Source organism: Apteryx mantelli, chromosome 22, assembly GCF_036417845.1.
Source record: "Apteryx mantelli isolate bAptMan1 chromosome 22, bAptMan1.hap1, whole genome shotgun sequence".
Taxonomy (NCBI): Eukaryota; Metazoa; Chordata; class Aves; order Apterygiformes; family Apterygidae; genus Apteryx; species Apteryx mantelli.
The window spans coordinates 6,715,227-6,733,171 of record NC_089999.1 but is presented as its reverse complement, the minus strand read 5'-3'; the positions used below and the strand labels follow the sequence as shown (position 1 = coordinate 6,733,171).

Here is a 17,945-nt window from a genome sequence, read left to right as displayed (position 1 = left end):
TCCTGCTTAGCTGCTTGAGCTCTGGATAAGGGAGTTGGTCCATTTGCCTAGTATGGAAAGAGATGGAGGTTCTTTGGGCTGTGGAGCAAAACTGGTAAACTAAACTAAAAAATGTGTTTGCTGAGTGCCATCGCTCCTCTAATTGTGTGTTCCTTGTTCCCATGGGTGATCCCAGCACAGGGGTGGCATTGCTGGAATGAGCAAGGCCAGTGAGACCTGCGTCTGTCCATACATCACTGTGTCTGCATCATGGCAAGAGGATGCTTTCAGATGCACCATGGTTTTTTTCATATAGCACTTAAAACAGTGGACTTGCTGGTATGGCAAGGGTATATACCTGCGGCCAGAGAGTTTTGCTCACTCTCCGTCTGTGTAGGGACTTGCTGGTGTTTGCAAAATTCCTGCCCAGGAGTTGTGTGTGTTGTGAAATTTAGATGAAACTTGTTGATGTGATAAGCTCTCTCTTTCTCCAAAACGTGCTGCTTAGTTCTCCTTTTCATGAAGCTGGTGGGATCCCGTGTTTCCTGTAGTTGCTTTCAACCACTGCGCAGTCCTCTGTTTGCTCTCTGCCCAGCTGAAGAGGGGTTTGTACCCAAAATGCCTGGAGGCTTTATCTGTCTCATAGGAGAAGGTGGTGACTATAGTGTTCAGTAAAGGCAAGTTTAGGAAAGGCTGCGGCTTCCAAAAAGGGTACAAGAGAACCTTGATTATTCTGTGCAAGTGTATTATTAACCACATCTTCCAGTAAGGGATGCGTGAGCCCAGTCGTACTGAAGGGTCCATAGAGGACAACAGTTGATGCCTGATCAGAAACCCTTTTCTTGTCGGAGTGTCATCATAGGAATAATACACTTGTCCAGCAAGTAGGTCTGGTTTCAGCTGCAAGTTCCTTGCTGCGAGAACATGCATCCATGCGACGTTCCCTGGAGAAAAAAAGAGGCAGAGAGGAACAGGAGTTCAGGAGGAGCTGACTTTGCCCGTTTATCGTAGGAGTGTGTGAATGCCCTGGGTCGGCCGGCCTCACTTCTGTGAAGGAGGCAGAGCACTCATCACTCATACTCAGCTTCACTGTGGAGAGACCAAGTAGTTAATCCAGACCTCCAAGGTCCTTTAAACCTTTGGTCCCCCCTTTGAGCTGGACAATTAACGTTCCTTGTGATACTGGTTCAGGGGAAGTGAAAGGGCAGTGTTTTGTAGTGCGAATAGGATGAATCGGAGGCAGGGCTCTCACATTTTATTCCTGGCTTTGCTGTGAGTCTTTGAACAAGTCATTTGATTTATCTAAGCCTGATTCTTCTTCAACAGCATTTTAAGACTACTGTTATCTGCATTTTTGGAAGAAGACATGTAAGTGAGCTCCACGGAAATAACTAAAAGCCCGTGTGATTTAATAGTGAATTATACTCCCCTGTAATGTGTTCAACAACAAAACAAACTTTTTCTGTAGGTTTTGTAAGCAAAGCCTCTTATAATCTCTAAAATCGGGTAGTGCAAACCTTTTTTTCAAGGACTGCTCTCCCTAATTTTACAAATAGTGTTAGTTTAGTTTTGTTTAATGAAAAGATGTTTTTTTCAAACTAAACAGCATTTTAAAAGTATTGCCTGAATTTCTCTCTCGTCCCTATATGACTTCAAATGTTTCCCTGGAAAAAGAAAAATTAGATCTCTATCTTTTTTTCCACTGACTCTTTTTTCAGTTTTCTAAACAATGTTTTTCCTACTTTGAGAGGAAAGAAAAAAAAGAAGACCTTTCCCAGGAAAAATAGTAAAATGTAAACAACTGTTTTTAAAATTCTTTTAGCCAGACCAAGTTTTGCGGTCATAAAAATATTTGTGTTTGTTCACCATACTCATCTCTTTCTGTCTTGGAAGATTATGGGTAAGCTGACGTGTAAAATCCCCTGTGACCAAAACAGTCTGGTAGAACCGCATGCAAAGAAATCAGTCACTCGCTCACCCACGTATGTGCAGTTACGCTCCGTGTTTTCAGGTTCTAGGTAGTTCAACACACCGTTCCTGGCTTTGGCCAGTAAATACAAATCTTTAAGAAACGTTGCCTTCTCTCCATACACTGTATTGGCCCGGATGATGCAGGTTGCAAGTTTCCCACCGTTGCTGAGCTGTAAAATCAGGGTGGGACGTTAGCATGTGGCGGATGGAGAGGTGTAATCTTCCAAAGCAGTGCTGGATGTGTCAGATAAAACCAAGAGCTAGGGAAATTGGGATAGATGAGTCAACCTTTGCAAAAGTGATCTGGACATTTAGGGTCTGGTTTAGGTGCCTAAAAGTGCATGGAGGTGCCCAGTTTGATTTTTTCCAAAGCACACCTGCACCTCTGTGGTGCTTGCTGAAAGATGTTGGATGGAGGTTCCTAGCAGCATTAACCTGTTTTGCATTTGAGTATAAAGGAGTATTTGCAGCAACCAAAATAAGGTATTAAATGAAGCTAGCTAAACTGGCTGGCTAGCCTCAAACTGTAACGAGGAGAGAGGAAAGCTCTAGACAGCGATTTAGGAGAGAAGCCTGATGTGTATGGTCTGAATTATCCTGTAGAAGCACTCCTCTGTCAGTTGACTGAACTGGGAGTCCAAACCGACTAGCCAGCTAACTTAGCTAGTTAGGTGGCTAAATTTAGGTGCTGTAATACTTTTGATTCCTAAGTCACTCGGGCATGTCTGAAAATGACATCTTTATTCAGGTAGTTGGGACACAGCACGTTCTGACATCCTGCTCTGATGGAGTTTAAGCATAGGTTCAAAGGGCAGTGCCATGTCTTGATCTTTTGAGGGTTTGTCAGCTTTCCAATGATGTGGAAATATCAGGCTTTGATAAGCTTAGGTCGGTGTAGTTTTGTACATCAAGTCAAGCCAGCAGTTGGATATTTACTTACAAATGGGTTGTGGGGTCTCTCTACCTAGCTCTCTCCTTCCACCAGTCCCGTGTGCTAATACAAGGGATGTTGACTTTTGTACCTTTCTTCCATTGGCTTCAGCTGCCAGTTTTTCTGCCATGGCCTTTGTCTTCCCATAAGGCAGCTCCACTTCCCCACTATATTTGGTGTCCTCGTTTCCTCTGAAACAGATTGTGAGAGACAGCGAGTGACCATGGAGCAGAGCTCAGGGCTTTTGAGGGATGTGTCCCAACTCCACATCCCCGGCTCTTTGGGGACTTACCTTCGGCAGTGAGTTGCATGAGTCTTGGATCGTCATTGCAGCCTGGGAAAATGAGGCCTCAAGAAATACCGGGAGGTTCGGGGGGGATTAGGTGAAAGTGGGGTTTGTAGGCAGTTGAGGGCGGGTGTTTGATTTCAGAGAGGTGGATTTGCTTTTGTCTAATACAATGTGATGGAAGCAAACAGTATTCTGACAGGCAGATCAGAAGGCAGTGGGGTTTCCTTTTTATGAGACTCACAAGTGACTGAGCCAGATGGAAATGGCACAGGAAGATGGAGGGCAGAAAAATGAAAGCAATCCTGGTTCGTTTTTCATAAGAGGTAGAGAAAAGCCTCTCATGAGCTATCAACTGAAAGGAGAAGCTGCTGCTTAGTTTTCTCATAGAGTTGATGAGAACTGGGAGCTGTTTCCTGGTGACTTGACTGAGCTGCTAGGTGATCCCGGGGAAGACGTGTGATCGGCTGATTTATGCTGGGATTACTCCTTCGTCCCCCCAAGGAAAGCATGCGCCGAGGGGGTGAGCAGGGTTGCGGCCGCGCGGCACGCGTGTCGTTGCCATTTGGAAGAAGGCAGCGTCCTCCTTGGCTGGCTGCGCATCCTCACTTACAGCTGCAAGGAGGGAAGCCCACGGGACCTAACAGGTAATTGCCTACACAGACCTTGAAATAGCTCCAAGGAGAACCAAGAAAGCAGCGTTGTTCCCCCCAGGGCGCCAGCGTTTTGTCCCGGTTGTCCTAGCTCGATCCTTGTCCCTTGTGGGATTCAGTTAAATGGATACGGGGGGCTCAGGAGGAGCTGGGGCGTGAAAAATGTTCATCTGGAGCACGGGGAAGGACGATCCACTGAGACCACATGCTCCCCCCCGGGATTGTGAGCTCTGTGTCGGCTCCCTCTCCCTCCCGTGTGCTGCGAGAGTGCCGCAGGAGACCTCAGGGACCTCCTGCATGTTTTTAAGTTAATTTGCTCTGTATTTTGCTCTCCTAGTGCAATGCTCACTAGGCAAAGGCCCTGCACCGCACTATGCCAGGCAAACGGGGCAATGAAGTATTACCGCCCTCCCTTTGCAGACAGGGCTCGGACGTGTGTCTTGGACAGGTGAAGTGCCTCGTCACAAGGTCACGCGGTGAATGTGTGGCAGAGCACTTTGGGGCAAACACTGGGCCTCAGGAGAGGAGACTTGCGTGGTCTTTTCTGTGCTCAGAGCTCCATGTAGGAAAAGCGGGTAACGTGGTTGCTGTTCTCTTGCCTATTTAGCAGTCTGGTATCCTGCGTGTCAGATATCCCGGCTGAGATCAGGGCCGTCTTGTGCTGCAGCAACGGCAGTCCAGCCTCCCTGCACGCCCCGTGCTTTTATTGCAAAACCCTCCTCCCCTTCCCGGTGTTTACGGGTGGTGAGCGGGAGACAAACTAGAAAACAAGCCGAGACAAAAGATTGATTGTGCACGGTTTGTTCTGTGCCGGGGAGAGGCCCAAGACAATTAGGGGGTTATTTAGAAGTTCTAGTTTTAATTGCTTTCTTTTTTATATCTGATTTTTTTTTCTCTCTCTCTCTCCCCTTGCAAAGCTTTTAAAAAAGCAGCAGCGTCACAGAGGGGCGACGTGGCTGCCGTTGGGTTGGGGGGCCGCCGGGCCCTGCTCCTGTTTGCGTTCCCCCACCCCCCTCTGAAGCTCGGCAGTAACAAAAAGCTCAGCATAATGCTCTTGCTTTTCAAAACGATCACAGATAGCTGAACGCTAATAAGACTGGAGCAGCATTGTCAGAAGGTATCTCGGCGGCGGCTGTCTCCGAGGGATTGAGACTGACAGAGGCATTTTCTATTATTGTCGGCTGCTGAGGTGTTAGCGTTATCCCTGCACCCATCAGCCTGTCCGGAGACTAATCATGCTTTGTCTGTGTCAATTCCCCAGCACGGAAAAGTGAGTTAAATAAAATTATACGAGGAATGAGGGAGAAAGGGGATGGAGCAAAGGAAAAAGGAAGAAAGAAAGGCTGGATCAGGAGCTGCGAGGGAGAAGAGCAGAACAGCTTGGGTGGGGACAGGGGAGACGAGAAAAGGAAGAAGCGGAGGGGAAAGCCGCATCACCTGTGTTTTCAGCCTGGGAGACGGAGCCATATTGTGCGGCTTCCCAGCCGTCACTGGGTTCCCTGTGGAGACAACCGGTGTAGTTTTTGACCAGAGGCCTGACTCTTCTCTCACTTTACATGATGTAATTCCCTTAATTTAGTTTAACATCAAAATCATTGGAGAATGAGGACCACTCTACCGGACAGGCTTCCTCCTTGCACCATGGAGGGACCTGAGCATGTTCTGCAAAATGAGTTAAAGGCTCTAGGTGACAGTTTTATTTGCATTTGAGGTGGGGAAGGATGTTCGTATGCAGCACTAGAAGCATCAGCCTGGATGGGTTAGTGCTCATGCCCATTTGGGCATTATTGCAAGCCAACGGACTGTCCTCTCAAGCAAGAATTGGGGTAAATTTTCCAAAATGCCTGTTAACATTCATCTCTTAGGTGGCAAGTACTAAAACTTTAACAAGGGTGTGCATGTGCCCACATCCAGTTTTAGAAATGACTTAGATATGCTAATGACCAAATTCCGTAGCTTTTCAGTGACACCAGAGCTTCAAATACATTCCCAAGTGGATGGAGGACTTTTTGCTCTCATGGATTCTTTTCATAAGCCAGGCATATTTATTTCTGTGGATTTGGGTGCTTGAATACTTTTCAAAACAACTGGGCTATGCTTTCGCTTACTTGTTAATATGAAATTTAGGTTTATAGGTCGTGTTAAGTTATGTCTGAAACAGCCTTTTCTAGCTGGGCTTGAATTTCTAGAGCCAAATGACTCAAGCCAGCTGTGTCTAGACTGGCTGCCTGTAGAGACAGAACTTGACTTTGAGCCAGTTCCCCTTGCACACAAGTTTCCAGGGTCTGAGCAGTCTGTGTAGACACAACCATGCTTGAACTCAGCAAGGAGCCTTACAGTGGCACGTATCAAACTGCAGATATCTCTAGCTGACTAAAAATTCAATCTAAAACATGCGCTCTCAGTCTTCAGAAATATCAGTCCAGTTCTCAAGGTCCAAGTCCTGATGCTGCATGCAGGGCCCTGTGGATACAAAATGTATCCTGATCTTGAGTCCTGAGCAGGAGGATTGTCAGTTGATTGTGAAAGTCAATTCTGGAAACCAGTGATATGTAAGCAAAATAATCCTCCAACCTTGCTCCAAATCCCACCTTTGCTTCAAGGGGTTTTCAAAACCTCTGCTACTTCTTCTGGGAGGAGCCACCTACAGAAGAGATGGGGTGAGCGTAATGCCCAAAAATGCAGAGTCTGGGAGTTGGCATCTCACCAGGAGAAAGGATTTGGAGGGATAAGAGAGTGTGATTTACAGGTGCTGTTACAGCTGTGGGTACTGTCTGTGAGAGATGGGCCGGTGTGGCAATGGCCGTGTTATCGGTGTTTCTCTGAGCCTAGTACAGCACAAACAGTGAGAGAAGAAGCTTATGAAGAAGATCAGGTCAGACCCTGGCTGAAGACAGCGTAATTCTTAGGAATACTGCAGGGCAATTTCACACCAATTGCATCTGTCTCCTAAGAAAATGTTGTCAACTAACCTTCTTCTGAGGTAGCGCTACTTTAAAATAGTCTGTATACATTTGATCTTTTTTTGATAATAGGAGATGGTACAGGCTTGCTGGAAATTCACTGTGGAGCTGAAAAGAGGAGGGAAAGTGGGTTGGTAACAGCAGGCTATCACCTGCCCTCTGGATCGATTCACTGTGTAATGAGATGTGAGGCGTGTGTGAAAACTTGATCTCGCTCAAGGCCGAGAGAAACTTGAGCTTGTCGCAAAACTTGAACAATTACTAAAAACTCATCTGTGCACTCCCAGGTCCTGCTTGAAAGGCCAGCTGGTTTTCTCTGGACTTGAGCAGAGCACAAAATAACGGGCAGGGATCGTTGGGGAACCTGTGACTGACTGTAAAGATTACCCCTGAGCTCAAATCCAAAACAGATAGATCTCAGAGCTTTGTGGAGCAGGGCCCTGCATATGGGGGGCAGAGCCTGGAGATGCAGTTGGGTCATATGTCTCTCCACCAACTCTTTCAATTAGTGGTATCCACTAATAAAGTTTAGGCTGGGTTTCAGAGGTGTGATTCCTGAAAGCGAAGAGCAGCAAAGAAGGATTTTCAAGAAAGAAAAGAGGAGTCAAGAGCAGTCAGGAAGGGAAAACATGTCTTTTCCTTTGGAGTCGCAACAAAAAATCTCCATCTGACTGCAGCTTCATTGCTGTTTATTCTGGAAATCCAGAGTGATGGAATAGATCTGCTTAGCCTTACCTGAACATGGGTTCGTGTGAAGTGTTGGGTCCCACGGCGGCAATGGAGCTTGTATAGACAACATACGGGATGTTCAGTACACAGCAGGCCCTTAACACGTTCTCAGTACCTGTGGGGCGTGTTGGGAAGGACATGTTATCCCCCTTGCCTTGGTTCCTAGTATGCAAGCCAACAGATTTCCAAGCTTGAGATTCTGACTTGGACCGAGATCCATCTTTTTTTTGCCTGAACAGATGTAAAGCCGTGAGTCAAGGCTGCAGTTCCTCTGGTGCATTTGTACAGGCTTGGATGGCTTATAATATGAGAGTAGCAGCTACACTTGAAGCTATAATGTGGCTTAACCTCTGTGGCTATTAACAGCTGACATAACTTGGGCTTAATAGTTACTAAAAAAGGAAGTTGAGGAGGTCTTCAGCTAAACAGAACAAAGCTTCGTGTTTTCCAGCTTTTTTTCATTCACGGCCAGTCTGTCAAGAGGTGAATTGCAGCCTCGTGACAAAAGGCTTGCTGTTTTAGTTAGCATATATTATTCTTCAGAAGTTCTGCAATGGATCGTGGGCTACTGGGTGAAACAATTGCGACAGACTCCTGGTAAACGCAAGACTAAATAAAATAGTGGGGGTGGCTTACAAATGTACATGAAATGCGGGTGAATCTAAAGCATGGTTCAGATTGAGCATGGCTGAGAAAGGTAGAAGTTTCTTGTAATATGTTTAATGTAGTTCACTGCTGAATCTCCCCTGTGAAATAGCGGAATAGAAGTTTCACTTGGTACCAAAAGCTCAAAGACAATTTTTGTCATCCTTGTTTGTAGCAAGCATTTATTTTCTTCCAGGAACAGTGCCTGTGTACAGGAATAAAGGTTGATTTTGTGAGAATGAAGGTAGTAAAATCCAGCATCAATCTGAGCTTGTAATGATTCAGCCCTAGTTGTTTTGTGCATGTTAGGGACAACCCAAAAAGTGGCTGATTTCATATCTTGGTTTTACAGCTTCTCAAGAGCTGAGCTTTTGTTGCTTGAGTGGGAGCTGTTTGTAACTGGTTTGCTTCAGGTAATGTATTAACCAAACAGCAGTCAGATTAATCAATACTTAGGGCAGTATGTATGCTTGTTCTGGTCGAACTTGTGGGTTTGTGTGTGGTTTTGGGGTGCTGGGGTTTGGTTTGGTTTGGTTTAATGATTTATGACTCCTCCAGCAAGGGTTTTTGCATTCCTCATGATTTTGGTTGAAGTTATTCTACCAGAACCTCAATGACAACAGCAAAACTATGGCTGTGTCTTGAGGGCCTTCAAATCTGATAAGACAGATCTTTAAGGAAGCTGCTCATAAGGTTGGTTCCCAGAAATCTCCATACTATTTATACCTAGATAATCAGGCTCTGCCCTTGAGCCTTGCTGAAGATCTTGCTTGGAGGGTTTGTGGTTTATCTATTCTCTTTGTTGTTGTTGAGGGCACGATCTGAAATTGTCAAGGAAGTCTTGGGCTGAGGATGATTTCCGAGGGCTTGACTCAATATGAACACCCAGTGGAAAATAATCAATTTACTTCCCATTAGCCTATCACAATATGCAAAGTTAACTGAGAACCCCTGTAGAGAAACATCACCGGAAAAGCTGAGTTAAAATCCATTCAGCTTAACAAAAAGCAGCTTAGAAAGTCTTTAAGTGACTAGATGGAAAAAATAATTCTTACAGGAGAGAGCTCTTCAGTCTAGTCAAGAAGACTGTAACAGGATTCAGTAACCAGTGGTTGAAACTTAGGAGAAAATCAAAACAGAAGATGTAAATGTTGCCAGAAATGGTAATTGCTGGTAATGTGGTAATAGCCACATTACTATTATTAAGCATTGTTATGGCTTGCTGAAAGACATGATAGATAGCCCATTAATTTGGAGTGCTTAAATCTAGGCAAAACTCTTTTGGAAAAGTATAGTCCAATTTAGCCACAAATTACTGGGCTTAAGGCAGTAACTGGACGAGTTTCTGTGGCCTGAGTAATAGAGGAGCTGGCTAGAGGATTGTACAATGACCTTTCTTGACTCTTTTTTTTCCCCCCATGAAGTCTACAGCAGATATCAAATACAGTTCATTTTTATTCTTTTACCTGATGTGATTTTAGTGAAAAACTCTTTAGAATAACCTTGCAGTTCAAGATTTTGAGAAGTGCTAGTGAGGGCAGCAGCCTCATTTTAGGAAGGATCTACATAAACCATCCAAGGGAATGCAGAAATGCAGAACGGTTTGTCTTTGAAAATAAGGCTCCCATTAAGGCACCTCAGACTGTGCTCCTCTAAAAGGCACTCCGAATCACTAGCTACTTTGGAAAAGCTTGTTGTGTGCCATTTTCTGGGGTAGTCACAAACATCTGCAAGGGGTTTGATTTGCCGAATAGGGAAGTTCTCCAAGTTCATTGCTATCTGTAAAAACCTCACTATAGTAAAGTACCTTGCTCATAGCGAGCAGACAATGAAGAGGAAGATCTCACAAAGCCATTAAAAGACAGTAGGAACCCTCAGGCTCTGAATATTCTTGGTGCACATACACAGTACAGGCTCTTAAAAGCATCTGGTTTTGAAAACAACAACAGCAATGAAAAGGAGGCTGGAATTTAAATGTTGCCCTTGAATGTATCAGTAAATAGTAGAAGCCCTAAGCAGTAATCGAGTTTGAGATATATATATATATGTATGTATGTATAAAACTCCTTCCTTGTGGTTAACAATTATTTTAGTAGCTAACAGCCTGAGGTGCCATTGGAATTGCTGCTATAATAGGGATTTCATTATTTTTATAGCCCGTGCTTATTTCCTAGATTTATGAACAAATTTTCTTTAAGCAGATCTTGCACCTAACGTGAAATTGGCTGTTGGTGATCAGAAGAAAACGTTGAAGAGTAGCTCTCTTATGCGTGGCTGGTAGATACACAATAGTTGTGAACTGTGTGACTCTAATTAGAATAACATCACACTCTCAAGAAAGCGTGGATGCCGTTTAACTGGTATAAATAGTCTTGTACTGGTATATAGTGTATGCTTTGGGGGAAATCCCTGGGAAAGTCATAAGCTATCTAGAGCAGGGGGTCATTTTTTTATTCTGCATTTCTGAACCATGTTGCACAACAGGATCTTGGTCCAGGGCTTGTGTTCCTAAGTCACTGTGCTGTGTTATCACTCTAGTGGTATTGCCATATCAACTCAGTGCTGTTGGTGGAAGTTATGGCGCTGACGAGAGTAACTGTACAATATCTGGGTCCCAATTTGACTTTTTAAGTAAGATGTACCTTTAGCAGTGGAGAGGGGCAATACGGTCTGCCCTGCACACGGGTCAGAGGGGCAAAAGCAGAAACTTGCCTGCTGGGCAGGGAAGGTGGTGGGCACCTCTCTCGTCTCCTGGCAGGGTGGTGCTTGTGAAACACCGGGGCAAGGAAAACTACATCAGAGAGGACACATATGTCGTAGCTTCTCGTATGACCCCACGCCAAGGTGCGTGAATATAGTTCTGTATTTAATTGCTTGTTTTGAGGAGCTTACCCCCAACGTTGACAGCTCTCATTTCCCAGAAGGGTACAGTGTTTCCGTAGTCCACGATAGCAGCTGTGTGAATAACCACGTGAGCGCCCTGCATGGCAGCAAGGAGCAGATTGTAGTCTCGGATGTCTCCTTTCATCACTGTCACATGAGTGGTAGCTGGAGAAAAATAATATAACCATAGATGCAGAAATAATAAAAAAAAAATTACAAAACAGCATCCCCACCTTCTTGCAGAATGAGGATCTTGCTTGGAAACCTTTATTCTCTGCAGGGCAAGCTGAAGCACAGTCTAACTAGCTATATACAACTTAAATACATCACACTGGGGGAAGATACATCCCTATTTTTTGAACACCAAGGAGCCAGATCTTTATCTGGCTTAATTCAGCATAGCACACTGCCATTTTATACCAACTGTGGGGCAGAATAACTGTGGCTTTCATTGCAATTATCTAGCATGCATCCAAGGGTAGTGTTGAGCCAGAACTGGAGATGTTAGGCCCGGAGATGCGACTGCTTGGAGGACTTGCTCCAATAGGTGTGAATGAATGAAGCTGTCCCAGACAATTTCCTTAAGGCAGCAGGCTTGCAGAGCTTGGTGGGAATAACAGCAAGTGAGCTCTGTAGACATTGCACAGAATTTTAAATTTGCAACTACTTTAGATGTGGAGGACAAATAATGTAATAGATAGGTTAAAATTTTTCATAGGAAATTCCTTCTTTTGAGCTATTCAGAAGCTTTTTTTTTTTTTCTTCCTATCTCTCCTTTTCTTTCCCTCTTCTCTCTCAAAATAGCTGTTCCATACATGGCTATTGTTGACATCTACTACTAATTTTCTTGCTTTGAGAGTGTTGTAATACTTAGGTAGAATTTTTCCCGTTCTCCTTTCCTGTAGTTGGGAATATGCCAGCAAGAAGCTGAGACTTGAAGAGCTGTGCTCTGTGAGCCTTTTGTAACAAGCCAGAAGCAGCAGTCACAGGACTGCTTTGGAAAGAAGAGCTGCTGCTGCCGCTGCTGCCCTGGGGCTCGAGGCTTCCCGGAGAGCCCCGCGAGGCCAGGGCTCGGAGCAGTGATTTCCGACGGACAGAGCGTGTGAGCAGCTCACAGGGAGGGTCTGTGGTTGCAGCTGTGGAAGTGTTGTGACATGGAAACCCTCAGTGAACGGCTACCTGGACAAGGGTGTGAACAAACAGTTATTCTTCGAGCATTCACAGGAGGGGCAAAAATCAGGATGGTAGGTTGGCTGGCTGAGCATGTTTCTGTTTGGCAAGAAGTACGGGAGGTAGAAAGAGGTGGAAGTCTTGCAAAAGGATCAAGCTGATCCTTCAATTAGCATAACAGAGATTTGGTGAAATAGCTCCTAGGACCACGATAGTTAATATTAAAGGTTACAATTCTATTCAAGAGAATAGAAGAGAAAAGAGAGAAAGCATTACCTTGTGTAGCAGAGGTGAATACACTTGCTTGGAGGACTATCATGCAGAGGAAGATGCATGAACATCTCTGCTAGCAATGAAGGGGGGAAGAGAGTGCAAGTAGTCTCATGGTGGGGGGGTTTTGCTGCTATGCAGTGGTAAGGGAAAGCCAGTAACCAACAGGGCTGAAGTGTTAAGTAGCTTTTTTGCATCAACTGTCTTAAGGCAGCTGGTGCAATTAAGAGCAGCAAGAGAATGCTGAGAGCTCAGCCAAAAATAGGGAGGATACAAGGCAGAAAGCGTGAAGAGGATTTTTCAGACTGATGAGGCCTGATGAGCGTTACGCAGGCCTACTAAAGAGCTTATGGTGTCCCCGCAATCGGGAGAAAATGGTAACAATGGCTGTAATTGCAGTGTTATTAGTTACTTTAGAGAACTTTTGGAGGAGACACTGGAAGACTGCAATAGGGCAGACAAAGCACCTATGTTTAGAGAGGAGGCAAAGTATGCTAGGAAATTGTAGAACAGCTTAATTTCAAACCCAGAGAATTCAGACACACATACTTAAGCAACATTTGTGTAAGCACCTGAGGATAACAAGGAGAATAGTAGCAGCTGACATAGATTTGTCAAGAACAAATCACATCATGTAAATCTCCTTTTTTTCTTCTGACAAGTTAACAGGCCTTATGGATACAACAGAACAGGTAGATGTCATCTATCTTGACTTTAGAAGAAGGGCTTTGGAAACTCGGTGTCATTCTCATAAGTGAGCTAGCAAAATATGGTTTATAGTAAGCCACAGTAGGGTGGGGACAAAACTGGTTGGATAGCTGTTCCCAGAGTCTTGCCGGCTGTGGTGGGGGCTTATTCTTCAGGGCTTATTCCTGTATTTGATTCTTTTTGTTGTTTTCATCAAGAATCAGGCAGGTTTGTTCATTAAATCAGCAGATAACATCAAACTGGGAGTGACTGGAAGTAGGTTGGAGGATTAGCATTTGAGCTGATCAAAACTCATGGAGCAGTGGTCTGAAAAAAAATCGGTGAAATTTGATGGGGACAAAGAGAGGTATTGGGCTCAGCGGGGAAGAGGCAGCAGGTCTTTGTAAAAGAGTTAGGCTGGGCCAGGATGGCTCAGAAGCTGATCACGCGTCAGCGGCATCTTGCAATTGTGAAAAGAGCATAATTGTACTGACAGGCATAAATATGAGCATAGTCTGCAGGACAGAAGAATTAAATCCTTCTGCTTTAGTCAGCATTGGGAAGGCCGCAGCTGGCGTCTCTGCCTAGCCCTCAGCGCCGCTTTCCCAGAAGAGAGCAGTGGGTGCCCAGAGGTACGGAAAGCGTGAACTGGGAGGGAGGAAGGAAAGCTTGAGAGCCGGTCTAGCCTAAAGGGCAAAACAGTATGGAAGGGAAAGAGTCAGTTTTCAAATCGTAAAGATTGTTGCAGAAAAAAAGATAGAATTAACCTCTTCTACCTGTAAGGTTGGACAAGAAGTTAAGAACTTAAATTGCAGGTTAAACTGTGCAAAACATGGCCTGCCGGTGCGGAAATAGGCTGCCCGAGATGGCTTAGGGACAGGTCAGAAAACCACCCGTGAGGAGCATCATGGCCAAGCAGATCCTTCCTTGGGGCGAAGGGAGGGAGGGGATGGCCCCTTGAGGTTAATCCTGCCTTATTTCACTATGATTCTTTGTGGCACTGGGCATCTGCTCCCAGAGCTGTGTTGCCTCTCCTAGAGCGGGGATTATGGGAGGTCCTTAAGGTTTGATGGCTGTTGCTTAATTATGGGTACTTTTAAGGCAATTGGATACCTGAAGCCTAGGGAAACCAGTCTGGTGGGTTCGTCTGCTGGGGGAGGGTTTGTAATAGTGGTGTTTCTCTGGGAGCAGAACAGAAAGTTCAGCTGGGTCTTTGAAGCTGTCGCGTGAGGCAGGAGTGGGTGGGAGGCGAAAGGGGCTTGGGGAATTTTATATGACACAGAACCTTCGAAAGAGCACCTCCTCTTTGAAAGAGGAGGAGGTTTTCCAGGCAGGGTGGCCCAAAAAACATGGTTGCATAGGAGGTAGATAGAAAATTGCATATTTATGAACACCTTCTTGTAGGGGGTTGGCTCCAGTGGGCAATCCTGCCCACTACCACACTGCGCTGGCTCTGATGCCTGTGGGTGTTTTGAGGCTGGTGGAGATGGAGGGGACTTGCTTAGCAATTAGCAGTGAGGAGTCTTTTAACTCATGTTAAGCTTATCTCCTCTTTATTAATATCTCTTAATGGATAGGATCTCCCTTAACATTTTTTTCTCTGATGGCAAGTAAGACTGAAGGCTTGGCCAATACGCTGTTAACTGTGCCGAGCTGTATTGGCTTGTTTTGGGTGGGTATTCTTGAATCCAGTAAAACAGGTTGCTTTTCCCAATGTATCTCATTGTAATCAACTCTGGTGAAACATTTAGAAAGCAGCTCTCAGAATATGATCAAATGGATTAATTTCTTTAACAAACCAGTTTACTGAGACTCACCTTTTCACCTCATGCACGGCACAGTATGACTATAGGTTCCTCTCAATTATTTCAGAAATGTATTTCACAATCTGTGTTGCAGACTCTGAACTTGATTCTATTACTGTCAGGGTTTTTTGGGTTGTTTTCTGTGAACAGTTAATTGGGTGGAGCAGTTCAGTAGTGCGGTTTTCTGTCCCCGTGCCGTTCGTCTGGAGGGCAGAAGTAACCAGGTAGCTGAGTTCCCATGTCAGGTACCTCGTGTGCAGCTTGCTCCAGATAACCGATCCCTGAACTGGGACTTAGATCCTCCCTGTGATATGTTTGCTGAGGTTACTCTCTGTGGATCATTTTGCTTTGATTTAGTCCTGAGCTAAAAACCTCTCTGAGCTGGAAGTTATTCTTCAAGCATGTTTAAGCCAGGTTCTTGCCCTACTATGCCAGTAACTGTGGCATCTCCAACATAGTAACAGCCGTCTTTTGAGGAGGAGTTAAGCTGCTACCTATAAGAAGATACTCTTCTTACCTGTGGTGAATTTTTCTACTTCTTCTCTTGGTACAGAATCAAAAACTCTGACTTCTTTGACGTAGTCTTGTTGAGCCAGGAGCTCTACAATCTTCTCCCCGATAAAACCGCATCCTCCTGTCACCAGGTAGACCCAGGCGCCATCCATTTTTGAAGATGTTTTTGTGGTTGAGGAATAACAAGAAAGTTGCTGCCAAGACCTTACCATGTGCTGTTAGTCTCTTAGCCAATCTATTTTCTGAACCAAGTCTAAAGTTTAATTGTCATATTTTGTTACTGGCTGAACATTAACTCCATCCAGTTATATATAAATTAAGTTTTTGTTGGCTCAGTACACAAGTCCTGCCACAGACATACCAGTGCCACACAGAGTCAAAACCTGGTCTCTCTGACTCACCCTTTCCCTTCCCCAGTGGTAGCTCAAGATTGAGGGGGGCCATCGCCCCCAGCTTTCCTTGGTATGTGGCCATTCTCATTCCGAAATTTTGATGCTGGATATTTTCCGTGCTGGACAGCCCTACTCTGCAGGCCTGGTTGTCAGTCATGGTAGGGCTAGACCTCTCTGGAGGGTTGTGCAAAGCGTGTGAGTCCTAAAGATGCCCTCAGGACATCCAATTTTTAATATGAAGCTACAAGGGGGAAAAAAACAAGAAAACGGAAAAACATATTCCACTACTAATTTGTGTAGATGGTGAAACAGCAGCTCTAGCTAGTGCTGTGCCGTATTGTGCATGATACAGGCAGGTTCAGCAATGGTCGTTTGTAATGTGACAGTCACCGAATCTGCCAGTCTGACCAGCTAGTCCGACTGCCACGATATCGGAGGCCCCTAGATTTTCCTGAGTTAATTCATCTTTGAATTGAAATATATATATATATATATATATATGTAATATAGATATGTGTACATGCATGCACGCACTTAGGAGAAAGTCCACTCTTAATTTGAAAAAGTCTAGTAATAGAGACTCATTTTACCTGCCAGACAGTGGCTAACATACCTTTTCCTGGCTAAATTATAGCAGACTGGCACTATCCAGTTTGCCATGGGGCTAAACAGACTGGGATTCACTTTGCTAAGGGTGAGTGATGCTGCCTAAGCTGGGTGGGAAGACCTGCCCGCAGGCACAGCTATTCATCTCTTTCTTGTAAAGGGTCACAGCCACAGCTGTGGATGTCCAGGTTGATGGCTAGCATTCACGCTGTCCTGCAGGGCGTGAACAGAAGCCCTTTATCCTCATGCTTTACAACCAAGTAGATTTTTCCTTAAGTCTGTCGTAATCAAAAATTTGCCAGTCCAGCTTTAACCAACTTCTTGCCGTCTTTTGGGAATTGTGGCCACAGTAGCCCAGGAGAAACAGAAACCGTAACTAGGTTAATGTAATCACCACACTTACTTACTTACTCTTCCTTTATAGTACGTGCAGGATTGTAGGCGCCTTTCTGGCCCTGGTGTTGCTTGGGGAGCTTAGGATGGGGTTGGTACTTGCTCTGCCCGGCTGCTTGCCAGGCTTGCTGCCGTCCCACGCAGGTCCACGGCACAGGTTAGAAATGCAGCACGTGGGGCTGCTGCTAGCCCGGCCCTGGGGTGCAGCCAACAGGCTAAATAAATGCAGAGAGCAAGTGTAATTGCTACGAACACAGAAAACAGTAGTGTTGGAGCCATTCTTTCTATCATTAATGCTTGTCTTGAAAAAGTAATCCTTGTAGCAAGTGTCTGCTGAGCAGGTGGTTAATGAAGAGTTAAGGCAGGCAGTGCAGGCACAGCGTAACAGCATTTTGTTTGCTTGTTTGTTTTTTTTTGATCAGCTCCTGTCAGAAGGTTGGGCTGTTCAGCTCTACCATTGTGCTGTGTTAAGCAGTAGGAAAACTGCCATTTCCCTTTGCTTTGATTGCAATCAGGGGACAGCATGGCCCAGAGACCAAGATGGCCCTGATGCTAATTTGGTGCTTGGCAGACCTGGGCAGCCACAAACATCCCAAGAAATTAATTTAGTCTTTTATCCTGCAGCTCCCAATCTGTACAGTAGCGATTAACAGAATTGCCTTCCCTCAGAGGCGTTTTGCAAGGATAAATATATCAAGAGTTGGAGGTGTCTGGACACAAAAACAAGATAAATATACCCTGAGAGACCCAGAGAAGTGCTGCATTGGAATGTTTGGCATCAAGTAACCTTGAGTAAGTCCTCATCAGTGATACAAAAAAAAAAAAAAAAAGTAGACTTGGAGGCCTTGACTCTTTTGTCTGTGGCTTTGCCCAGTGTTTATATGACTTAGCCTTTGCTACAATATAAGCAGACCATGGTGTTGGGGGGGGGAAAATTGGCCATGATTTATACATCTCTTGGTTTTGTTACAATGATGAGAAAGAAAACAAACAAACAATCAAACAAACATCCCCCCCCCCCCCCCCATATTCTGAAACCCAAGCTGTCACATCTCAGCGCCAGAACCAG

General features: G+C 45.0%; 1 protein-coding gene across 1 annotated transcript; it reads right to left on the bottom strand.

The window, feature by feature from the left end:
• Positions 1–376: 376 nt before the first annotated feature.
• Positions 377–15,690, bottom strand: LOC106497335 (3 beta-hydroxysteroid dehydrogenase type 7-like). The gene is made up of 6 exons (XM_013958233.2): positions 15,490–15,690; positions 11,050–11,205; positions 7,519–7,627; positions 2,973–3,072; positions 1,958–2,120; positions 377–923 (listed from the first exon to the last, which is right to left on the bottom strand). The coding sequence occupies exons 1-6, from the start codon at positions 15,635–15,637 to the stop codon at positions 484–486; spliced, it is 1,116 nt and encodes a 371-aa protein (XP_013813687.2). The 5' UTR covers positions 15,638–15,690; the 3' UTR covers positions 377–483.
• Between the last annotated feature and the right edge of the window lie 2,255 nt (positions 15,691–17,945).